Here is a 14,123-nt window from a genome sequence, read left to right as displayed (position 1 = left end):
TTCCTTAAAAGACCAAGGCAGGCGTGCATTTCTCAGATCAGTCTTGAGAATAATGCTTACAAGGTTAAATAAATGTTTTTAGGGTCCACAAACATGCTGATGTTCCTTCCTCAGTCCTGCTTTTCTTTAATTTGATCCCCGACTTAACACATCAGCCTAATTCATGAAAAGTACTGTAGCCAGGGGATTTCTCTGGTGGTGGAGTGGGCACAATGCAGGGGGCACAGGTTTGATCCCTGGTCAGGGAACTAGATCCGCAACTAAGAAGTCAGCATGCCGCAACTAAGAAGTCAGCATGCCACAACTGAAAAGTCTGCATGCCGCAACTAAAAAGTTCCCACATACTGCAATGAAGATCCCACGTGCTGCAACTAAGACCCAGACGGCCAAAATAAATAAATAAATAAATATTAAAAAAAAAAAAAAAAAAGAACTGTAGTCAGGTATACATACATTTCTAAGACACTTAACAGTTTTGTTCTGTTTTGTTTAAAGATCTGGGAATTCTGATCTTCCACTATCACTATTCCACTGGAATAGTGACATATTTCCCATAAGGAGTTGTATAATCAAGGAGCCTGACCTTAACCATACATGCAATGAAAGAAATATTACCTAAGAACGAGACCACTGAACAAACTGTCTTAATGAAAACAAGGTATCTTCATGCACTGACAATTCACCATTATAAAGAAGCATATATTCTTATTTTGTAATAATACAGGGACAAGAGAGGGAGGTCATGAATCTCTGAATCTTGAGATGAACTTTTAAGTCCATCTTGGGATGGTTCTTTACATTGATTTTGACCAACATACAGAAAAGGATCCAGCATCAGATAAGCATTTGCTCTGTGAGAGGTACTGTCATAGGTATTTTTGAAATCTGCTTGGCCTGAGAGGTTAAGTAACTTGGCCAAAGTCACACAGGTGATAAGTCATGAAGCCAGAATCCAAACACACATGTGTTCCCTCCCTCTTATGGCAAGGACTTACTGGGCGCCACCATGCCCTGCATTCTGTGGCTGTAACAGGTATTGTTATTGGGGCTGTGTCTGGAATCAAGGAATCTTTTTGAACGAGGGAATAAAAACCTTACAGAGAATCCACATCTTTATCCTAAAAAAAAACCTTTTGGAATAGGAAGGGAAATACTTGAAGGAAGAAATATATTTTGGAATTGCTGGTTAAAAAAAGTATATGGTTACATTCATGGAAAAGCTCTTACAATACTTTTAGAGTAAATTAAACTCTACAGCAGACTCTAAAAATCTCTACTTAGATATAAAGTTTGGAGACATAGGAAATACCCGGGAATCTTATAAAAATGTTCAAGATAAAGTCAATGACAAAAAAACATTGGGTTATATCCTTGGACAGGACAAATATACTGATAGCCTTTGGTATCTATTGTTTGTATCAAGTATTTTCAAAAATAAAGTACTGGATATCCCTCGATTAGTCTCCTGTATGTAACTATATTTTTACTCTTCATACCAAAGTTCCAGATACACAGTAGGCACATGACACTTGTTGAAAGAACATTAACCAAAAAGAAGTTTCTTTCCCACCATAATCAGCTCCTTAAAGAAGAGAGAGAAGCAAAGGTCCCACACATTTTACAAGTTGGATAATCAGCCACTGTAAATTAAAGGTGGATTATACTTGGTTGATATTAAATCCACCGTCTGCATCATATTTCAGAGGCCCAAAGACATGGATTTTATAAACACGCAATTAACTATGAAAGACCTCATGTGTGACATAGCATTCTATACCAAGAGCTGTTTGGTTAGATGTTAATCTACCGTTATTGTTCCTTATTGCAAAGAATAAATGTCATACAGTACCTAGGTTTTTGCTGTACTGAAGTTTTGGCAACTGGGCGATCAAAAATAGAAAGTTGACAACCGGGAAGTAGGGTAAGCGCTTTGTTGTTATGTATATCTGGAAAGAGAAGGGAAGAGATGGGTTCTTCACATCACACAATACCACAGCACACACTTTCAAATGGAAGCTGCCATTTTATTTGTTTGCTCTTCTGACTGCTGAAAACTAGGATGGTTCCATTAACTTGCTGCCTTCAGAGTTTTATTTAACACCACTGACCATTCCCCCACCAAACAGATACCCACTTGACAATTAGCCCTGTTGGGATGGGAACAATTTTGCTTAGATTAGCAGTTACCTCCCCCCTGAATCCTGTTAATGTCAGCAACAAAAGGAGGGGAGAAAAAGGCGATGAGCAAGAAAGTCAAGGCAAAGCTGGAAGGAGGGCAGAGGGAGGGAAAGAGAAAAAGGGAGAAAGAAAGAAGGAAAGAGCCGCAGAGCAGTGCGTGGCAGCGTGTAAGCAGAAAGCAAGCAGATGTCTCTTTGTCCAGTGGCTTTCCCGCAGGCAATGCCACAGAGCAGTCTCTGGATGTAGCATCACCCCAGTTCACGGGGCAGAAAAGTACAGTCAGAACACACCCGGCCGTCTCCCTCCTCCCCGTCGGACTGGTTCCCTGGGAGGTGGGGTGGCATCCTGGCCAGGAGCGCCAGCTCTGGTCAGACTGCCAGGCTCCATCGCCGGCTAGTGTGGAGCCCTGGGAAGTTATCAACCTCTGAGCCTCAGGATCCTCCCCCAACAAGGGCACATTTAAGGGACTGCTTTGAGATCAAGTGAGAGCACCCATCGTGGGGTTAACACAGTGCTTGGCACATAATTACAAAACGTTAGGTGCTATTTAGGTTCATAATTTTTTACCCCAAACCCAGGGGATTGTATAGATTTCAGAATTTCATATTACAATAAAGATTTTAGAAAGGTAATATAGAGTCTAGGGTAACAACCTGTAATGAAAGTTATCAGTATTTTGGCATCAAAACATGAAAATTCACAGGAGTATAAACAGCTGCAAGTCAGTTTGGGACAGGTTTTGGCACCAAGTGAGATCTGGCACCAACTTGTGGAAAAAACTTTCAGTTCTCAGAGGTTTATGGAGATCAGAATTGCAGAAAAGGACTTGTGGCCCCAGACTATGATTGTGATTACTGTCAGCCACAGAGGGAAGTATCTTTGGGCAAGAAGGATCAATGCCACCATTTAGCCGCAGTTCAAATGCCAACCCGCAGAGAAACCTAAAACGCATCTCCTATAGATATAGCGCTTTTCACTTTTCAACGAGTTCTGACAAACACTGTATCACTTGATTCCCACAGCCCCGAGTCAGGCAGGGACGGTGTGATCATCCTCATATTACACGTGGGAAACGGGAGCCCAGAAAGGGCGGGAACTCAAGAGAAGGGAGGCTCCAGGATGGGAACCAGGTCCCCCCAGTACCTGTGCACAGCGATCTGGGCCAGATCGCCTTAGGTACCACCCTATCCCCCACCACACCATCATATATTTTAATCGTTAACCTTGTTCAGTGGGTTGTGGATGCCAGCTGCCTCCAGGTAGGCTGTGATTTCATATAAGAGTGTGTTATCTTCTTTGGGGTAAGGAAGTGAAGGGTCCTGGTAGTGGGCTTCAATATCCGCTAGGAGAGCCCTAGATGAAGAAAACAACCAAACCCAACCAACAGTGACAAACATTAGAGATAAAATGAATCTAGAAACAGTTAATACAAGCTATGATCTTCCAGGGATCCAGTGTCCTCACCTGTAAAACAAGGGCTTGATCCTTCTAATTCTCAATTTCCATACCTGTGATTGATTACAAATGGAAAATTTGACCTAGAATTACATTATCTTTTGGAGTTCACCCAAATCAAATGCTTTCACCATTCAAAGTTTTATGAATTGACTGAACTGTTTTTTCACTACCTACTTTGTCGAAAGCACCGACTTTGTGACCAAGAAGCACAGATTATTTATCTTTAAGCAGGAGGCTCGAAATGAGAGTAAGCTGAAGGAGAGGTAAAGGGTGTGGCTGTGCACCAGGATGCGTTCTCACAGCCACACCTGGGCATCAGTGCGCTTCCACCCGCCCTCAGGAGAATTAGTGACTCAGTCCTCTGGAAAGCCAGATGTGGATTTTGGTAATAATTGCCTTCTCAGTCTGTGCAAGTACCTAGCATGGTGTCTGGTGTGTATTAAGTGATCAATATATGTTGGCTGAATAAATGAATCTATCAAAAAAAAAGAAAAAAAAATGAGAGACAGACCAAGACAGATTTGATTACCTATGGGAAGAAAGCCTGTAAATTCAGAGAGCCTTCTCACTCAAGAAGAACTTAAAAGAGCAGGTATTGAACAAGAAACTGGAATGCTAATTGGTGATGAACAATCCAGGCCCACAGCTGGCTGTTTCAAATGCCGGCACTTACTTATTGAGATTCTCCAAAGCAGCTGCAAGATGTTTGGAGTCAAACCGACAAGAATAATTTAATTCATTGGCAATCTGTTGTCTCAGAATCTGCATCTGCCCAACCTGTGAACAAGCAAGAGAGAGAACAGGTAAAATACACCAGCATTTCAAACAGCGAGGAGACAAACAAAAAGATGACAAGCTTTTATTGGAAGGATCACAACATTCTGAAGAAACATTCAAGGATTTCCTGGACTGCCTTTACGGCTAAGGCCAGCATCATCCCTAACGGAGCAGAGGACCCTTCAAGAAATGTCTGGAGAGATTCCTGTACACCAACTTCAAAATAGCCCTGACGTCTAACAGTTTACAAAGTGATCCATTAATGCTCAACTGTCCATGGATTAAAGGTGTGTGTTTTGAAGCTCTATTTTTGATCTTTTGGAATAAATTCTCCATGTTCAGTACCCACTAATGAGAAGCCCTACTTCCTTTATTTGTCCTAAACTGAAATTTCTCAAGTCCTAAGGATGTCATTTCACTCTAATATTCGGTCAATATAAGCCTGTCTACATCACTCAGGATTACAGATCGAGAAATAATCTAGGTAATAAAATAGTCTACATACAATCTTCCAAGAAGGCCCTTCTAACAATGATAACCCCGAATCCGGAGGTTCTTAACCTTTTGTTGGCACCTTGGACCTCTTAAGGAATCTAGCGAAGACTATGGACATTGTCTCAGAATAATTCTTTTGAATGCACGAAATAAAACATACAGGATAACAATGGAAGCCAATTGTAACAAAATGTAATTCGCAAGCTATTAAAAGAATGGACTTGTGACCTGGAGTTATGCTAACATGGTGGATCAACCATTGTAATTTCCAAGTAGTGATGAGCATAAAGGATATTTGGAGGTATCCATGGCGACTGTCAGGTGTTAGGGAACTATCTTTGGGTCAGTTTGAGGTAAGAGTTCAGCTGGCTCTGACAAGTTCAATTTGTTGGTATCATAAAGTCAACAGTATACCCTAACTTTTTATGCAGTAAATTCCTTCTCTTTTCTAGAAAAGCTATCCCTAAAAGATTAGCAAAGGGGAGAGGAGGAATACGAAGGGAGGTTGTTTAGTAATGATGGCAACAATAAAGAAGAAATGAACACATTTCCTCTGAGTTGTTGGGAGCAGAGAAAGGAAAAAAAAGAGTGGTCTTCTCTAAGAGTGAAGGAAAGGTATCATTTAGATCAATGGAGCTTATAACAGTTAAAAGTGTCAAATGACCTCAAATGTACTACCTTCGCCCACTATTCTTACGAGGCTACTCTACTTATGTCAAGAAAATAAAAGTCAACCCAAAAAAATACTATTTGTAAGTAAGAAACCTTTTATTAATAGAAAACTATTATTATTTAAAAATTAGAATAGGGCAAGGCCAAGAAAACAGTGGGTTCTTCCAGGCCACTCAAAAATGTCCCTCCAACCTTGTCTCTGCCCATATAATTCCTTGCTTAATTCTAGATACTCTATGTCAAGGATTCCCTAGAAAATACCAATCTGGAAATGGAAACAGAAATAAAGGCAGTTTTATGTAACTTGTTCTTATTTAAATAAGATCCTGGAGAGGTTAAGGAGCCTGGGAGGTGATAAGCTCATTCTACCTATTTCTTCGCCTATTAGAGAGCTTTGGACTGTCACTCTTTCTCTCTGTGATTTCTCTAGAGCTGCACTGACCAAGAGAGCAGCCACTGGCTGCCTGTGGTTGTTTAAATTTAAACGATTAAAATAAAATAAAATTTGAAATTCAGGTCCTCACTCCCGACAAGCCACGTTCTAAGCACCCAACAGCTCCATGTGGATAGTGGCTGCTGTCACTGTTGAACAGCACAAGTATTTCCATGCTGTTCCAGATTATTATGCCCATTTAGTGACTGCAGGTTCCCTAATTCAAGACAAAAAGACAAATTGGTCCTTGGGGGTTTTAATGTAAAGATCAGTGGTTTAGACCAAGACTTGGCTACTATTGAATTACCAGCAATTATTGATACAACTAACAGTGGTCCATAATAGTCACCGGGAAACCTCCAAAGCCTCTTCTAAGCATCTCTGTAATCTCTCTTGGCTTCCTACAGAGGTGAGACTCAGGCCAGTCCAGATTAGGGTGGCAAACTGACAGCAGCTCATTAATGAACTTGTTACATAAGGATGGAGTATAGCTGAGGGAGGAAAACTTCTATTTCCTTCTGTGAAAGCACCTCTTGCCAAAAGTCATTTCAAAAATGAAAGTTTTCTTCAGTGAAAGAAAAACAATAAATAGGCTAATGAAAAGCACAGTCAAGAACAGCCAAAGATCAAAAGAACTTAGAAATAATGACAAACTAAAATGTTGTGTTTTTGTTTTGATGGCCAAAGAAAGAAGGGTGGCTTTCTTTGGGCAACCAAGTTACAAGAAAATAATAATTAAAAAACCATAGCCTTGCTTCTCGAACCCTCTCTCCCACACACAACATACCTTCATGATAGCTTCCAGATAAGCGGTCCATATCTTCTGTGTTTTGGCAATGGCAGAAAAATAAATTTTATTCGAATTTGCTGAAAGGTTAAAATATGATTTTCTATTTAGTAACGTTGGAAAGGCTACAGTGTTCTCTCTACCTCAGCCTCGTTTTAGAACACTTACCTACAATGCTTTTTAGGGGGCTGATGGCATTCATGAGGGTTTTTAAAGTATCCTGCACAGTTCTGTCTCGCAAGATAATTTTCTGAAACATGCTGAGGAAATTCTAAAACAAGAAGGCATGATCGAAGAGCAAAACATAATGAATAAATACTCCAGTTAACTAAAATGCTATGCAGCACACAAACTAGCTGCATTCACACCGCGCTACAAATAGGACGACGGGGAAGCAGCAACCTCCAGTTCCCATCAGAAACACCCGTTAGGAGGAGTTGCTGGTTTCCAAGATGAAACTCCCAAGAACAGTCTACCCATCAAAATACTATGCTGGCCAAAGAAACTCCAGGTTATTCTCAGTTCTTACCTATTTAACAGGAGTCATATACACATGCCTGATATCAGTCTAGGAAACCACGAAAGAAAGGTTAAACGAACTACTCTCTTCTCCGCCAGGGTAGAAGAAAACGCGCACGAATGCCAAAAAGCTCACCTGTAACTCTTTGACAATCATAAAGCACAGAAGCCTGTCTAGCCCGTTCAGACCGAAAGTCCCCAAGGTGTTCTGGATTTCTGAGAAGAGGCGGCTGCTAGTCACCTCTTGATGGGTTTTCATATCATACCAAGTGTTCAGCTGGTCAATGTGGCATGTCATTCTAAAACAAAAACAAAACAAACTCAAAACCCAAAAGCAGCTCAGAATTCATCCTGAAGGGATGTGGGATGCAACAGGATTAGGGGCATTGGATAGGAAGAACAATGGTTTCATGATTTGCGCTTTAATAACCTCTGCATCTAGGCACCCAAGACATCACACGGTGAACGTTCACTGGGCCAGGAAGGCAAAATTCAGTTAAATCACCTCTTCCTGCCCTTGCTATGTGACCAGTTTGACTGCTTCATTTCCACTGGGTTGGGCTGCTGTTTGGAGTCCTGTCTTGAGGACAAGGCTAGATTCAGCCATCAGGCTGGAAGGCTTTAGAGCCCTGTTGTCTCTCTGGAGGGTCTTTCTTTAAATATCCAGAGACTAGGGACAAAACACAGTCTTGTGTCATTTCCAATTTGGTAAGAAAGGAACTTCGAATCCTTGTGTCCTCACATCTGAGACTATGATGACAAAGCCATTTCCTCTTTCCTCCCAGTTCTGGTCATTGACCAGCGGTTCCCTTTTAGACTCAGGAGTGTGACGATGGCAATGATAACAACCAACAACATTTACCGAGTGCTTCCTATGTGTCAGGCACTGGGCCAAGACCTTTCCGTGTGCTCACTCTTCACCCTCAGAGTAGCTGTGATGTACGAGCTGCTTGACCTTCATTTTATAGATGAAATAACCGAGGCTTCCAACACCATACCCATAACCACCATTTTAATGGTTCTCAAATGTTGGCGTACGGACCTTAAATCACTGGTAGAGCATGTTAAAAAACAGACGCCCAGATCCCATTTCTGGAGAGTTGGATTGGGTAGGTCTGGGGTGGAGTCCCAGCCTCTACCTTCAACAGCCTCCACAAAATAATATGCCCTCAATCCTAAGAGCCAATACATATCTTTACTGAAATGAGGCTTGGGAGGGAATTAAAAGAGGCTCAGGAGCTAGGGAATTTTAAATTTGGAAGTAAATGGAAGAACAAGATGACTTCCAGAGCTACAGTCTACTTTCAGGCCTCAGTGTCCTGCTTCCAGCGCTCAGTGCTGGCACTTTGAATGCGTCAGTTGAGAGGCTCCCAATTCTGATGATGAAATCATATACGACATGGAAATCCCAATCATGCTTAATCCTTTCTGCCAGTATTAACACGGCACTAGGTGAGTCAGGCGGACAGTTTTCTAGGAGGGCTTCGGTGATCAACCCATGGGTGCCCAAGAGGAGTCACAAAGTGTTTTGGATCATTTACGCTTTCTGGCCCATGGGGCATAGACAGAACTCATTTCTGCTGAAGGTGACATCTGGTTTGTGAAGCTTCATAAGTTTCGAAGGACAAAATCAGCCTGAATTTGAAGGTAGTATAAAGAAGACATGTGATACGGACATTCAACTTACACAAAGCCAACTATGCACGCACAGCTGAACTGAAAAAGAAGAGAAATCATCTCTCCATGGGTAGCCACACCAGGCGGAATGACCGAACAAGCACGACCCAGGGGTGAACATAAGACAGCAGGCAGGAGCCTGCTTTCCCCTTGGTTGGGCTTAGTACCAACTGCTTCATCAGAGGCTCAACTGAAAAAAAATGAGGAAAACTAGCTCAGCTGGACTTCTGAGACAGGCAGCGTCAAGCCTCCATTGTGGTGCCCACCTGAAATATTCTCAGGGCTGTTTTGATTATGAGATTTTCACCCATGTGACTGTATATAAACTGTGAGTCATGGCTGCAAGTCTGCCCTTGAATGACACATGCTTTAACAGTTGGGCTCCAGAATCAGAGCACCTGATGTGTATTCTGGGTCCACTGTTTATTAACTTCTGGGCAAGTGATTGAGCTTTTCTGTGCCTCAGTTACTTTGATTTAACGTGGGACGAATAACAATGCCTATCCCTTAAGACTGCTGTGATGAGTAAGTGAAGGGATGTGTGCCAGGGGCTAGGAAGAGTGCACAAGGTGAGTGCTCAAGAAATGCTGGTCCTGGGACTTCCCTGGTGGCACAGTGGATAAGACTCTGCGATCCCAATGCAGAGGGTCCCAGGGTCGATCCCTCGTCAGGGAACTAGATCCTACATGCACCGCAACTAAGAGTTCACATGCCGAAACTAAGGAGCTGGTGAGCCACAACTAAGGAGCCCGCATGCCGCAACTAAGGAGCCCACATGCTGCAACTAAGGGGCCTGCCTGCCGCAACTAAGACCTGGTGCAACCAAATAAATAAATATTAAAAAAAAAATTCTGGTCCTTATGCAGAAGTGCCTGGGTGGGGCTAAGAAACAAGGAGGTCATCTTAAAAGGTCAGGGTATGAGCTGGCAAGTGCAAGAGCCAGTGACTGCAATGCAGGAGTGTGCCATAGGTACACAGGCACAGAGGAGCAATTTGGAATTTTAAAAGTTTTAATTAAACCAGAGAGTCCACAAACCCAAGTGAGTAAAATGTCAGCTGGAAAGCAAGAGAAGCAGACTAAAATAAGAGGTGGCCGAACAGACCTTATAATTGTTTTCATCTATATGTCTTTGGACTGGGGTCTCCTCAGTCACACTGAGGAAAACATGCAGTCTCAGAAAAAGTGAAGTTAATAAACCCATTAGAAAGGCTCCAATTGTGGCAGGAACAAGGGTGTGATCTAAGTAGATGTGATATACGTTTAGAGAGACACTGTCCATGGCGTTCAAAGCCCAGTGGAATTCAGATACACCTACTTTGGGTCCGTGATCCGCAAGATTTCTCTGCAGAGTCTACCAATAAATGTTACGGACTCATCCACAGGGGTAAACTTCGGTATTGGAATATGTGTGGACTGGTACATACTTTGCCAGTCTTGAATCTAGGAAAAAAAAAAGAACCCCAAGAACATAAATATTTAGTACATCTTTGATAAGGTAACCTACTTATCCTTTTCTCATATAGTTTTACAAAGACAATGTTGCATGAACAGTGAATATAAATACTCCTTGATTTTGAAGAAGAAATTTAAAAAATTGTATTAATAGCCTCTCAGAAATGCCACATATAATATATATAAAAAAAGAAATATCTGTGAAAAAGTGAAGTGATTGAGGAGAAGTGGAAAAAGACAAGAATTTCTGGCTTTCTGTCTTATAAGTTAACATGTATCAATGTAATAATAAAATCAAAAATATAAGGCTGGGAGATACATAATCTTTTGAAAATGTCACCTGAATCATGTCAGTCACCTAATTAAAAACTTGCAGAGTGGCTCCTTGTTAACTACCAACTAAAATCAATCTTCTCAGCTGTGACACTTAAGAATTTGGTGCTCAAGTAACCCAATAAAAAAACAGACATGGGGCTTCCGTGGTGGCGCAGTGCTTGGGAGTCCGCCTACCGATGCAGGGGACACGGGTTCGTGCCCTGGTCCGGGAAGATCCCAGGTGCCGCGGAGCGGCTGGGCCCGTGAGCCATGGCCGCTGAGCCTGCATGTCCAGAGCCTGTGCTCTGCAGCAGGAGAGGCCACAGCAGTGAGAGGCCCGCGTACCACAAAAAAAAACAACAAAAAAACCCAGACATTTTTCCAAAGAAGATATATAAATGGCCAACAAGCACATGAAAAGATGCTCAACATCATTAGTCATGAGGGAAATGCAGACCAAAACCACAATGAGATGCCATTTACACACACTGGGATGGCTATAATTTAAAAAAAAAAAAAAAAAAAAGGAAATTAACAAGTGTTGGCGAGGATGTGGAAAAACTAGAACCCTCAGACACTACTGGTGGGAATGAACAAATGGTGCAGGTACTGTGGGAAACAGTTTGGTGGTTTATAAGTTAAATGCAGAATTACTAAATGACCCAGCAATTCTGCTCTTAGGTATACACTCTGATCAAACCCAGCTGACCTCCTAACTCTTTGGAACTCCTGATCACTTGAGTTATAACGACTATACCAGACAGCTTCATTCTGTAGCCATTTAATTAATTAAGTCTGCTTTCTTCTTAGGACAGTAAATTCCAAGAGGTGAGGTGTCATATAAACTTTTCTGTGACCCTCACAGCTTCTGAAGGTATTCGTGACTGTGTAGTGGTTACTGATTTTTAGTAACTATTGAAATAAACTTTGTTGTTGGCATTTCTGAGGTTTGGGGCATGTATGGGGCATGTCAGAAGTAACAAATAGAGTCAAGCATATTAAAATCTATCTAGATACCTTTGTTCTTAGGAAGTTATTACACTCTTGTTCCACATTGTAATTTATAATACGAGATACTTCTTCCTGCCAAATCTTCAGACCGTAAATGTTGACATAGTCCTGAATGTATTCAAAAGAACGATGGAACCCATCCATGGTAGCTCCCAGCTCTTTCAGCTTTGGCATCAATTCACTTGGCTGTGCATAATAAGAAACAGAAACCTATTATATTGGCATAGACTGTCACCCCCTAATACCTACATTAGACTTTAAAGGATACCCCAAGTGAGAGACCGCAGTGACGGTTTGGGACAGCTCTGGAAATACTCATTTCCTACCTCATCCAGGAGGAATGGTAATTTATGCCAGACATCCAGCAAAGAATAGATTTCATTCATTTGGAAAGAAAGCCTCATATAAAAGAATATATAAAAACTGAATGTCAGTGATTTCTCTCGTATCATTTGATGACTCTAATCTTAAGAGGTAAAACATTTTAAATTGAATTTACTGATGTGAAAGGTACTCTAGATGTAAATTTCGGGCCTATTCTTTTTCTCTTGAGAAAAATGACCTTATTCCCAGAAAGATCAAGCAAAAGAAAAAATTACAGCCTTTATAGTGCCAATCTGTTTTAGGTTTAACAAATTCTTTTCGCTATGAGAAGGAACCTGGAATCATAAACATCAGTTTAATTCTTAAACTTGGGGATCAACAGGTGAAGGAAAGGACTGGTTTTACAAAGGATTTTCTTATAATATGAATGGATTATAATATAGGATCAAAAAACATATCAATTGACTGTACTGAACATGATATAGTAGATATATGTTAGAAGGTAGGAAAGGTCTTGTTCATAACAGTTAAAAATGGTGTTCTAGAACATTTTGCAAGCCGAGTAGAGGGAAAGGACAGACCCACTTTGGTGATCTGGTACCTTGGCTCGAGGGTTGAAGATCAATCCCCTATGAAGAGCAAAAGCCACACGCTTAACCAGCTCCTTCCTTATTCCATCCTCCAGCAGTTGTTTTGGGTCCACCTAAGTGCAAATCAAAAAGCAATAAATTCCAGGAAGGAAAAGCTCAGTCCTGAAGAAATCCGGAGGAAAGATGGTTTCCAGAGTCCGTAAGGGAGCACTTTCCTATCTCATTACTTGACAATTAGGATTTCTTTTTTGATTTTGTGCAGCTTGGATAGAATTATTAAAACCTGTCACCTCTGTAAGACTTGGTTTATCTCAGTAAAATTCATGATAATTTTACAACATGACATTTCAAAGATGGTGGGTATGGAAAGTTTTAAACTGCCTCACATTTTAATCATTTCATTAAAAGTTAAAAGTGCCTCTTCTCATCACCAGGAGGAGGGGGTAGATTGAAGGGCCTGCATCTGAAGTCAGTGCACATGTCTCCTATGGAAGTTATCTGAGGGCATCTATAGTCATATGAGCAAAATCAAGTTTGGGGTTGGACCACTGAAGATTTAACAATTCTCTTTTCTTTCAGCATTCTTGGGATGTTGTTAGTAATTAGGGAGATAAAATAGGAAAGCAACTCTGCTATCTAACTATATAGCTTATTTTGCTGATTCTTTCTTTCTGTAATGAGAAAGCTTTTGTTATTCCCTAAAAAACAGTCTCCTGTCAAATCCATAAAACATCATATAGTTTTAACACACTCCTTTGAATTCCCTGAGACTTGTTTCTTTTACTTTTAAATTTGTCAAGAGCTATTATTTTTAAAGTTATAAAGACAACTGATGTGTTCCATCTGGGTTTGATAATATTTAAATTTCAAGGAAGATAACTGGAATGAAAAAGTTGCTGAAAATACAAAAGCCAGAGGAACTTGTTGGACTACACCATGACCATGCAATCAGTAAGAGCCAGACTGTGTAGAGATAACAGGTCAAAGGCCTTGGGTTCTTCAACAGACAAACTGTAAGGAAAGAAAGGAATGAGGGAGAAATCTGAGGAGTAAATCAGCCTTAAAAGACATATATTTTTTGAATTGCAAGTCTGAACCAGAGTGTCTAGAAATTTATTTTTGGATAATAAAACTAAACAGAGAGACTGGGAGTAGGTCAAGGCCCATGAGGAGGATCCTGCGGTGGGAGCTGTGGCTGAATTATATCTCTGGGCTTGAGTGGTGGTGAGAATGAGTGGTCTTTACCTTATAATAACCGATCAAGCTACATAATTGTTTCTGTAGCTTTCAGCATCTGTGCTCTATTTTACAAGAGAAAGGTAAATTATAAATAAACATAGTCAATGAGAACAAAATCAAAGAAGTAACATGAAGTTTCCAAAGAAATATTCCTTATAAAAACAGATTTAGTGGAAAAGAGTTAAATGTTTTATG

At 40.9% G+C, this 14,123-nt stretch overlaps 1 protein-coding gene across 4 annotated transcripts in view; it reads right to left on the bottom strand.

Moving 5' to 3' along the window:
- Positions 1-14,123, bottom strand: part of WASHC5 (WASH complex subunit 5) — a 53,387-nt gene that overhangs the window by 5,705 nt on the left and 33,559 nt on the right. For all 4 annotated transcript variants that reach the window (XM_029222969.1, XM_029222966.1, XM_029222967.1 and 1 more), the window contains 9 exons: positions 12,701-12,802; positions 11,782-11,961; positions 10,313-10,437; positions 7,456-7,618; positions 6,969-7,071; positions 6,801-6,880; positions 4,310-4,413; positions 3,402-3,531; positions 1,850-1,946 (listed from right to left, as the gene is read on the bottom strand). In XM_029222969.1, coding sequence (XP_029078802.1) covers positions 1,850-1,946; positions 3,402-3,531; positions 4,310-4,413; positions 6,801-6,880; positions 6,969-7,071; positions 7,456-7,618; positions 10,313-10,437; positions 11,782-11,961; positions 12,701-12,802 — 1,084 coding nt within the window. The remainder of the gene's footprint in view (positions 1-1,849; positions 1,947-3,401; positions 3,532-4,309; positions 4,414-6,800; positions 6,881-6,968; positions 7,072-7,455; positions 7,619-10,312; positions 10,438-11,781; positions 11,962-12,700; positions 12,803-14,123) is intronic.

Source organism: Monodon monoceros, unplaced genomic scaffold, assembly GCF_005190385.1.
Source record: "Monodon monoceros isolate NGI ecotype Baffin Bay Population unplaced genomic scaffold, NGI_Narwhal_1 Super_Scaffold_14, whole genome shotgun sequence".
NCBI classification, from domain to species: Eukaryota; Metazoa; Chordata; class Mammalia; order Artiodactyla; family Monodontidae; genus Monodon; species Monodon monoceros.
This window is presented reverse-complemented; position numbering and strand designations above follow the sequence as displayed.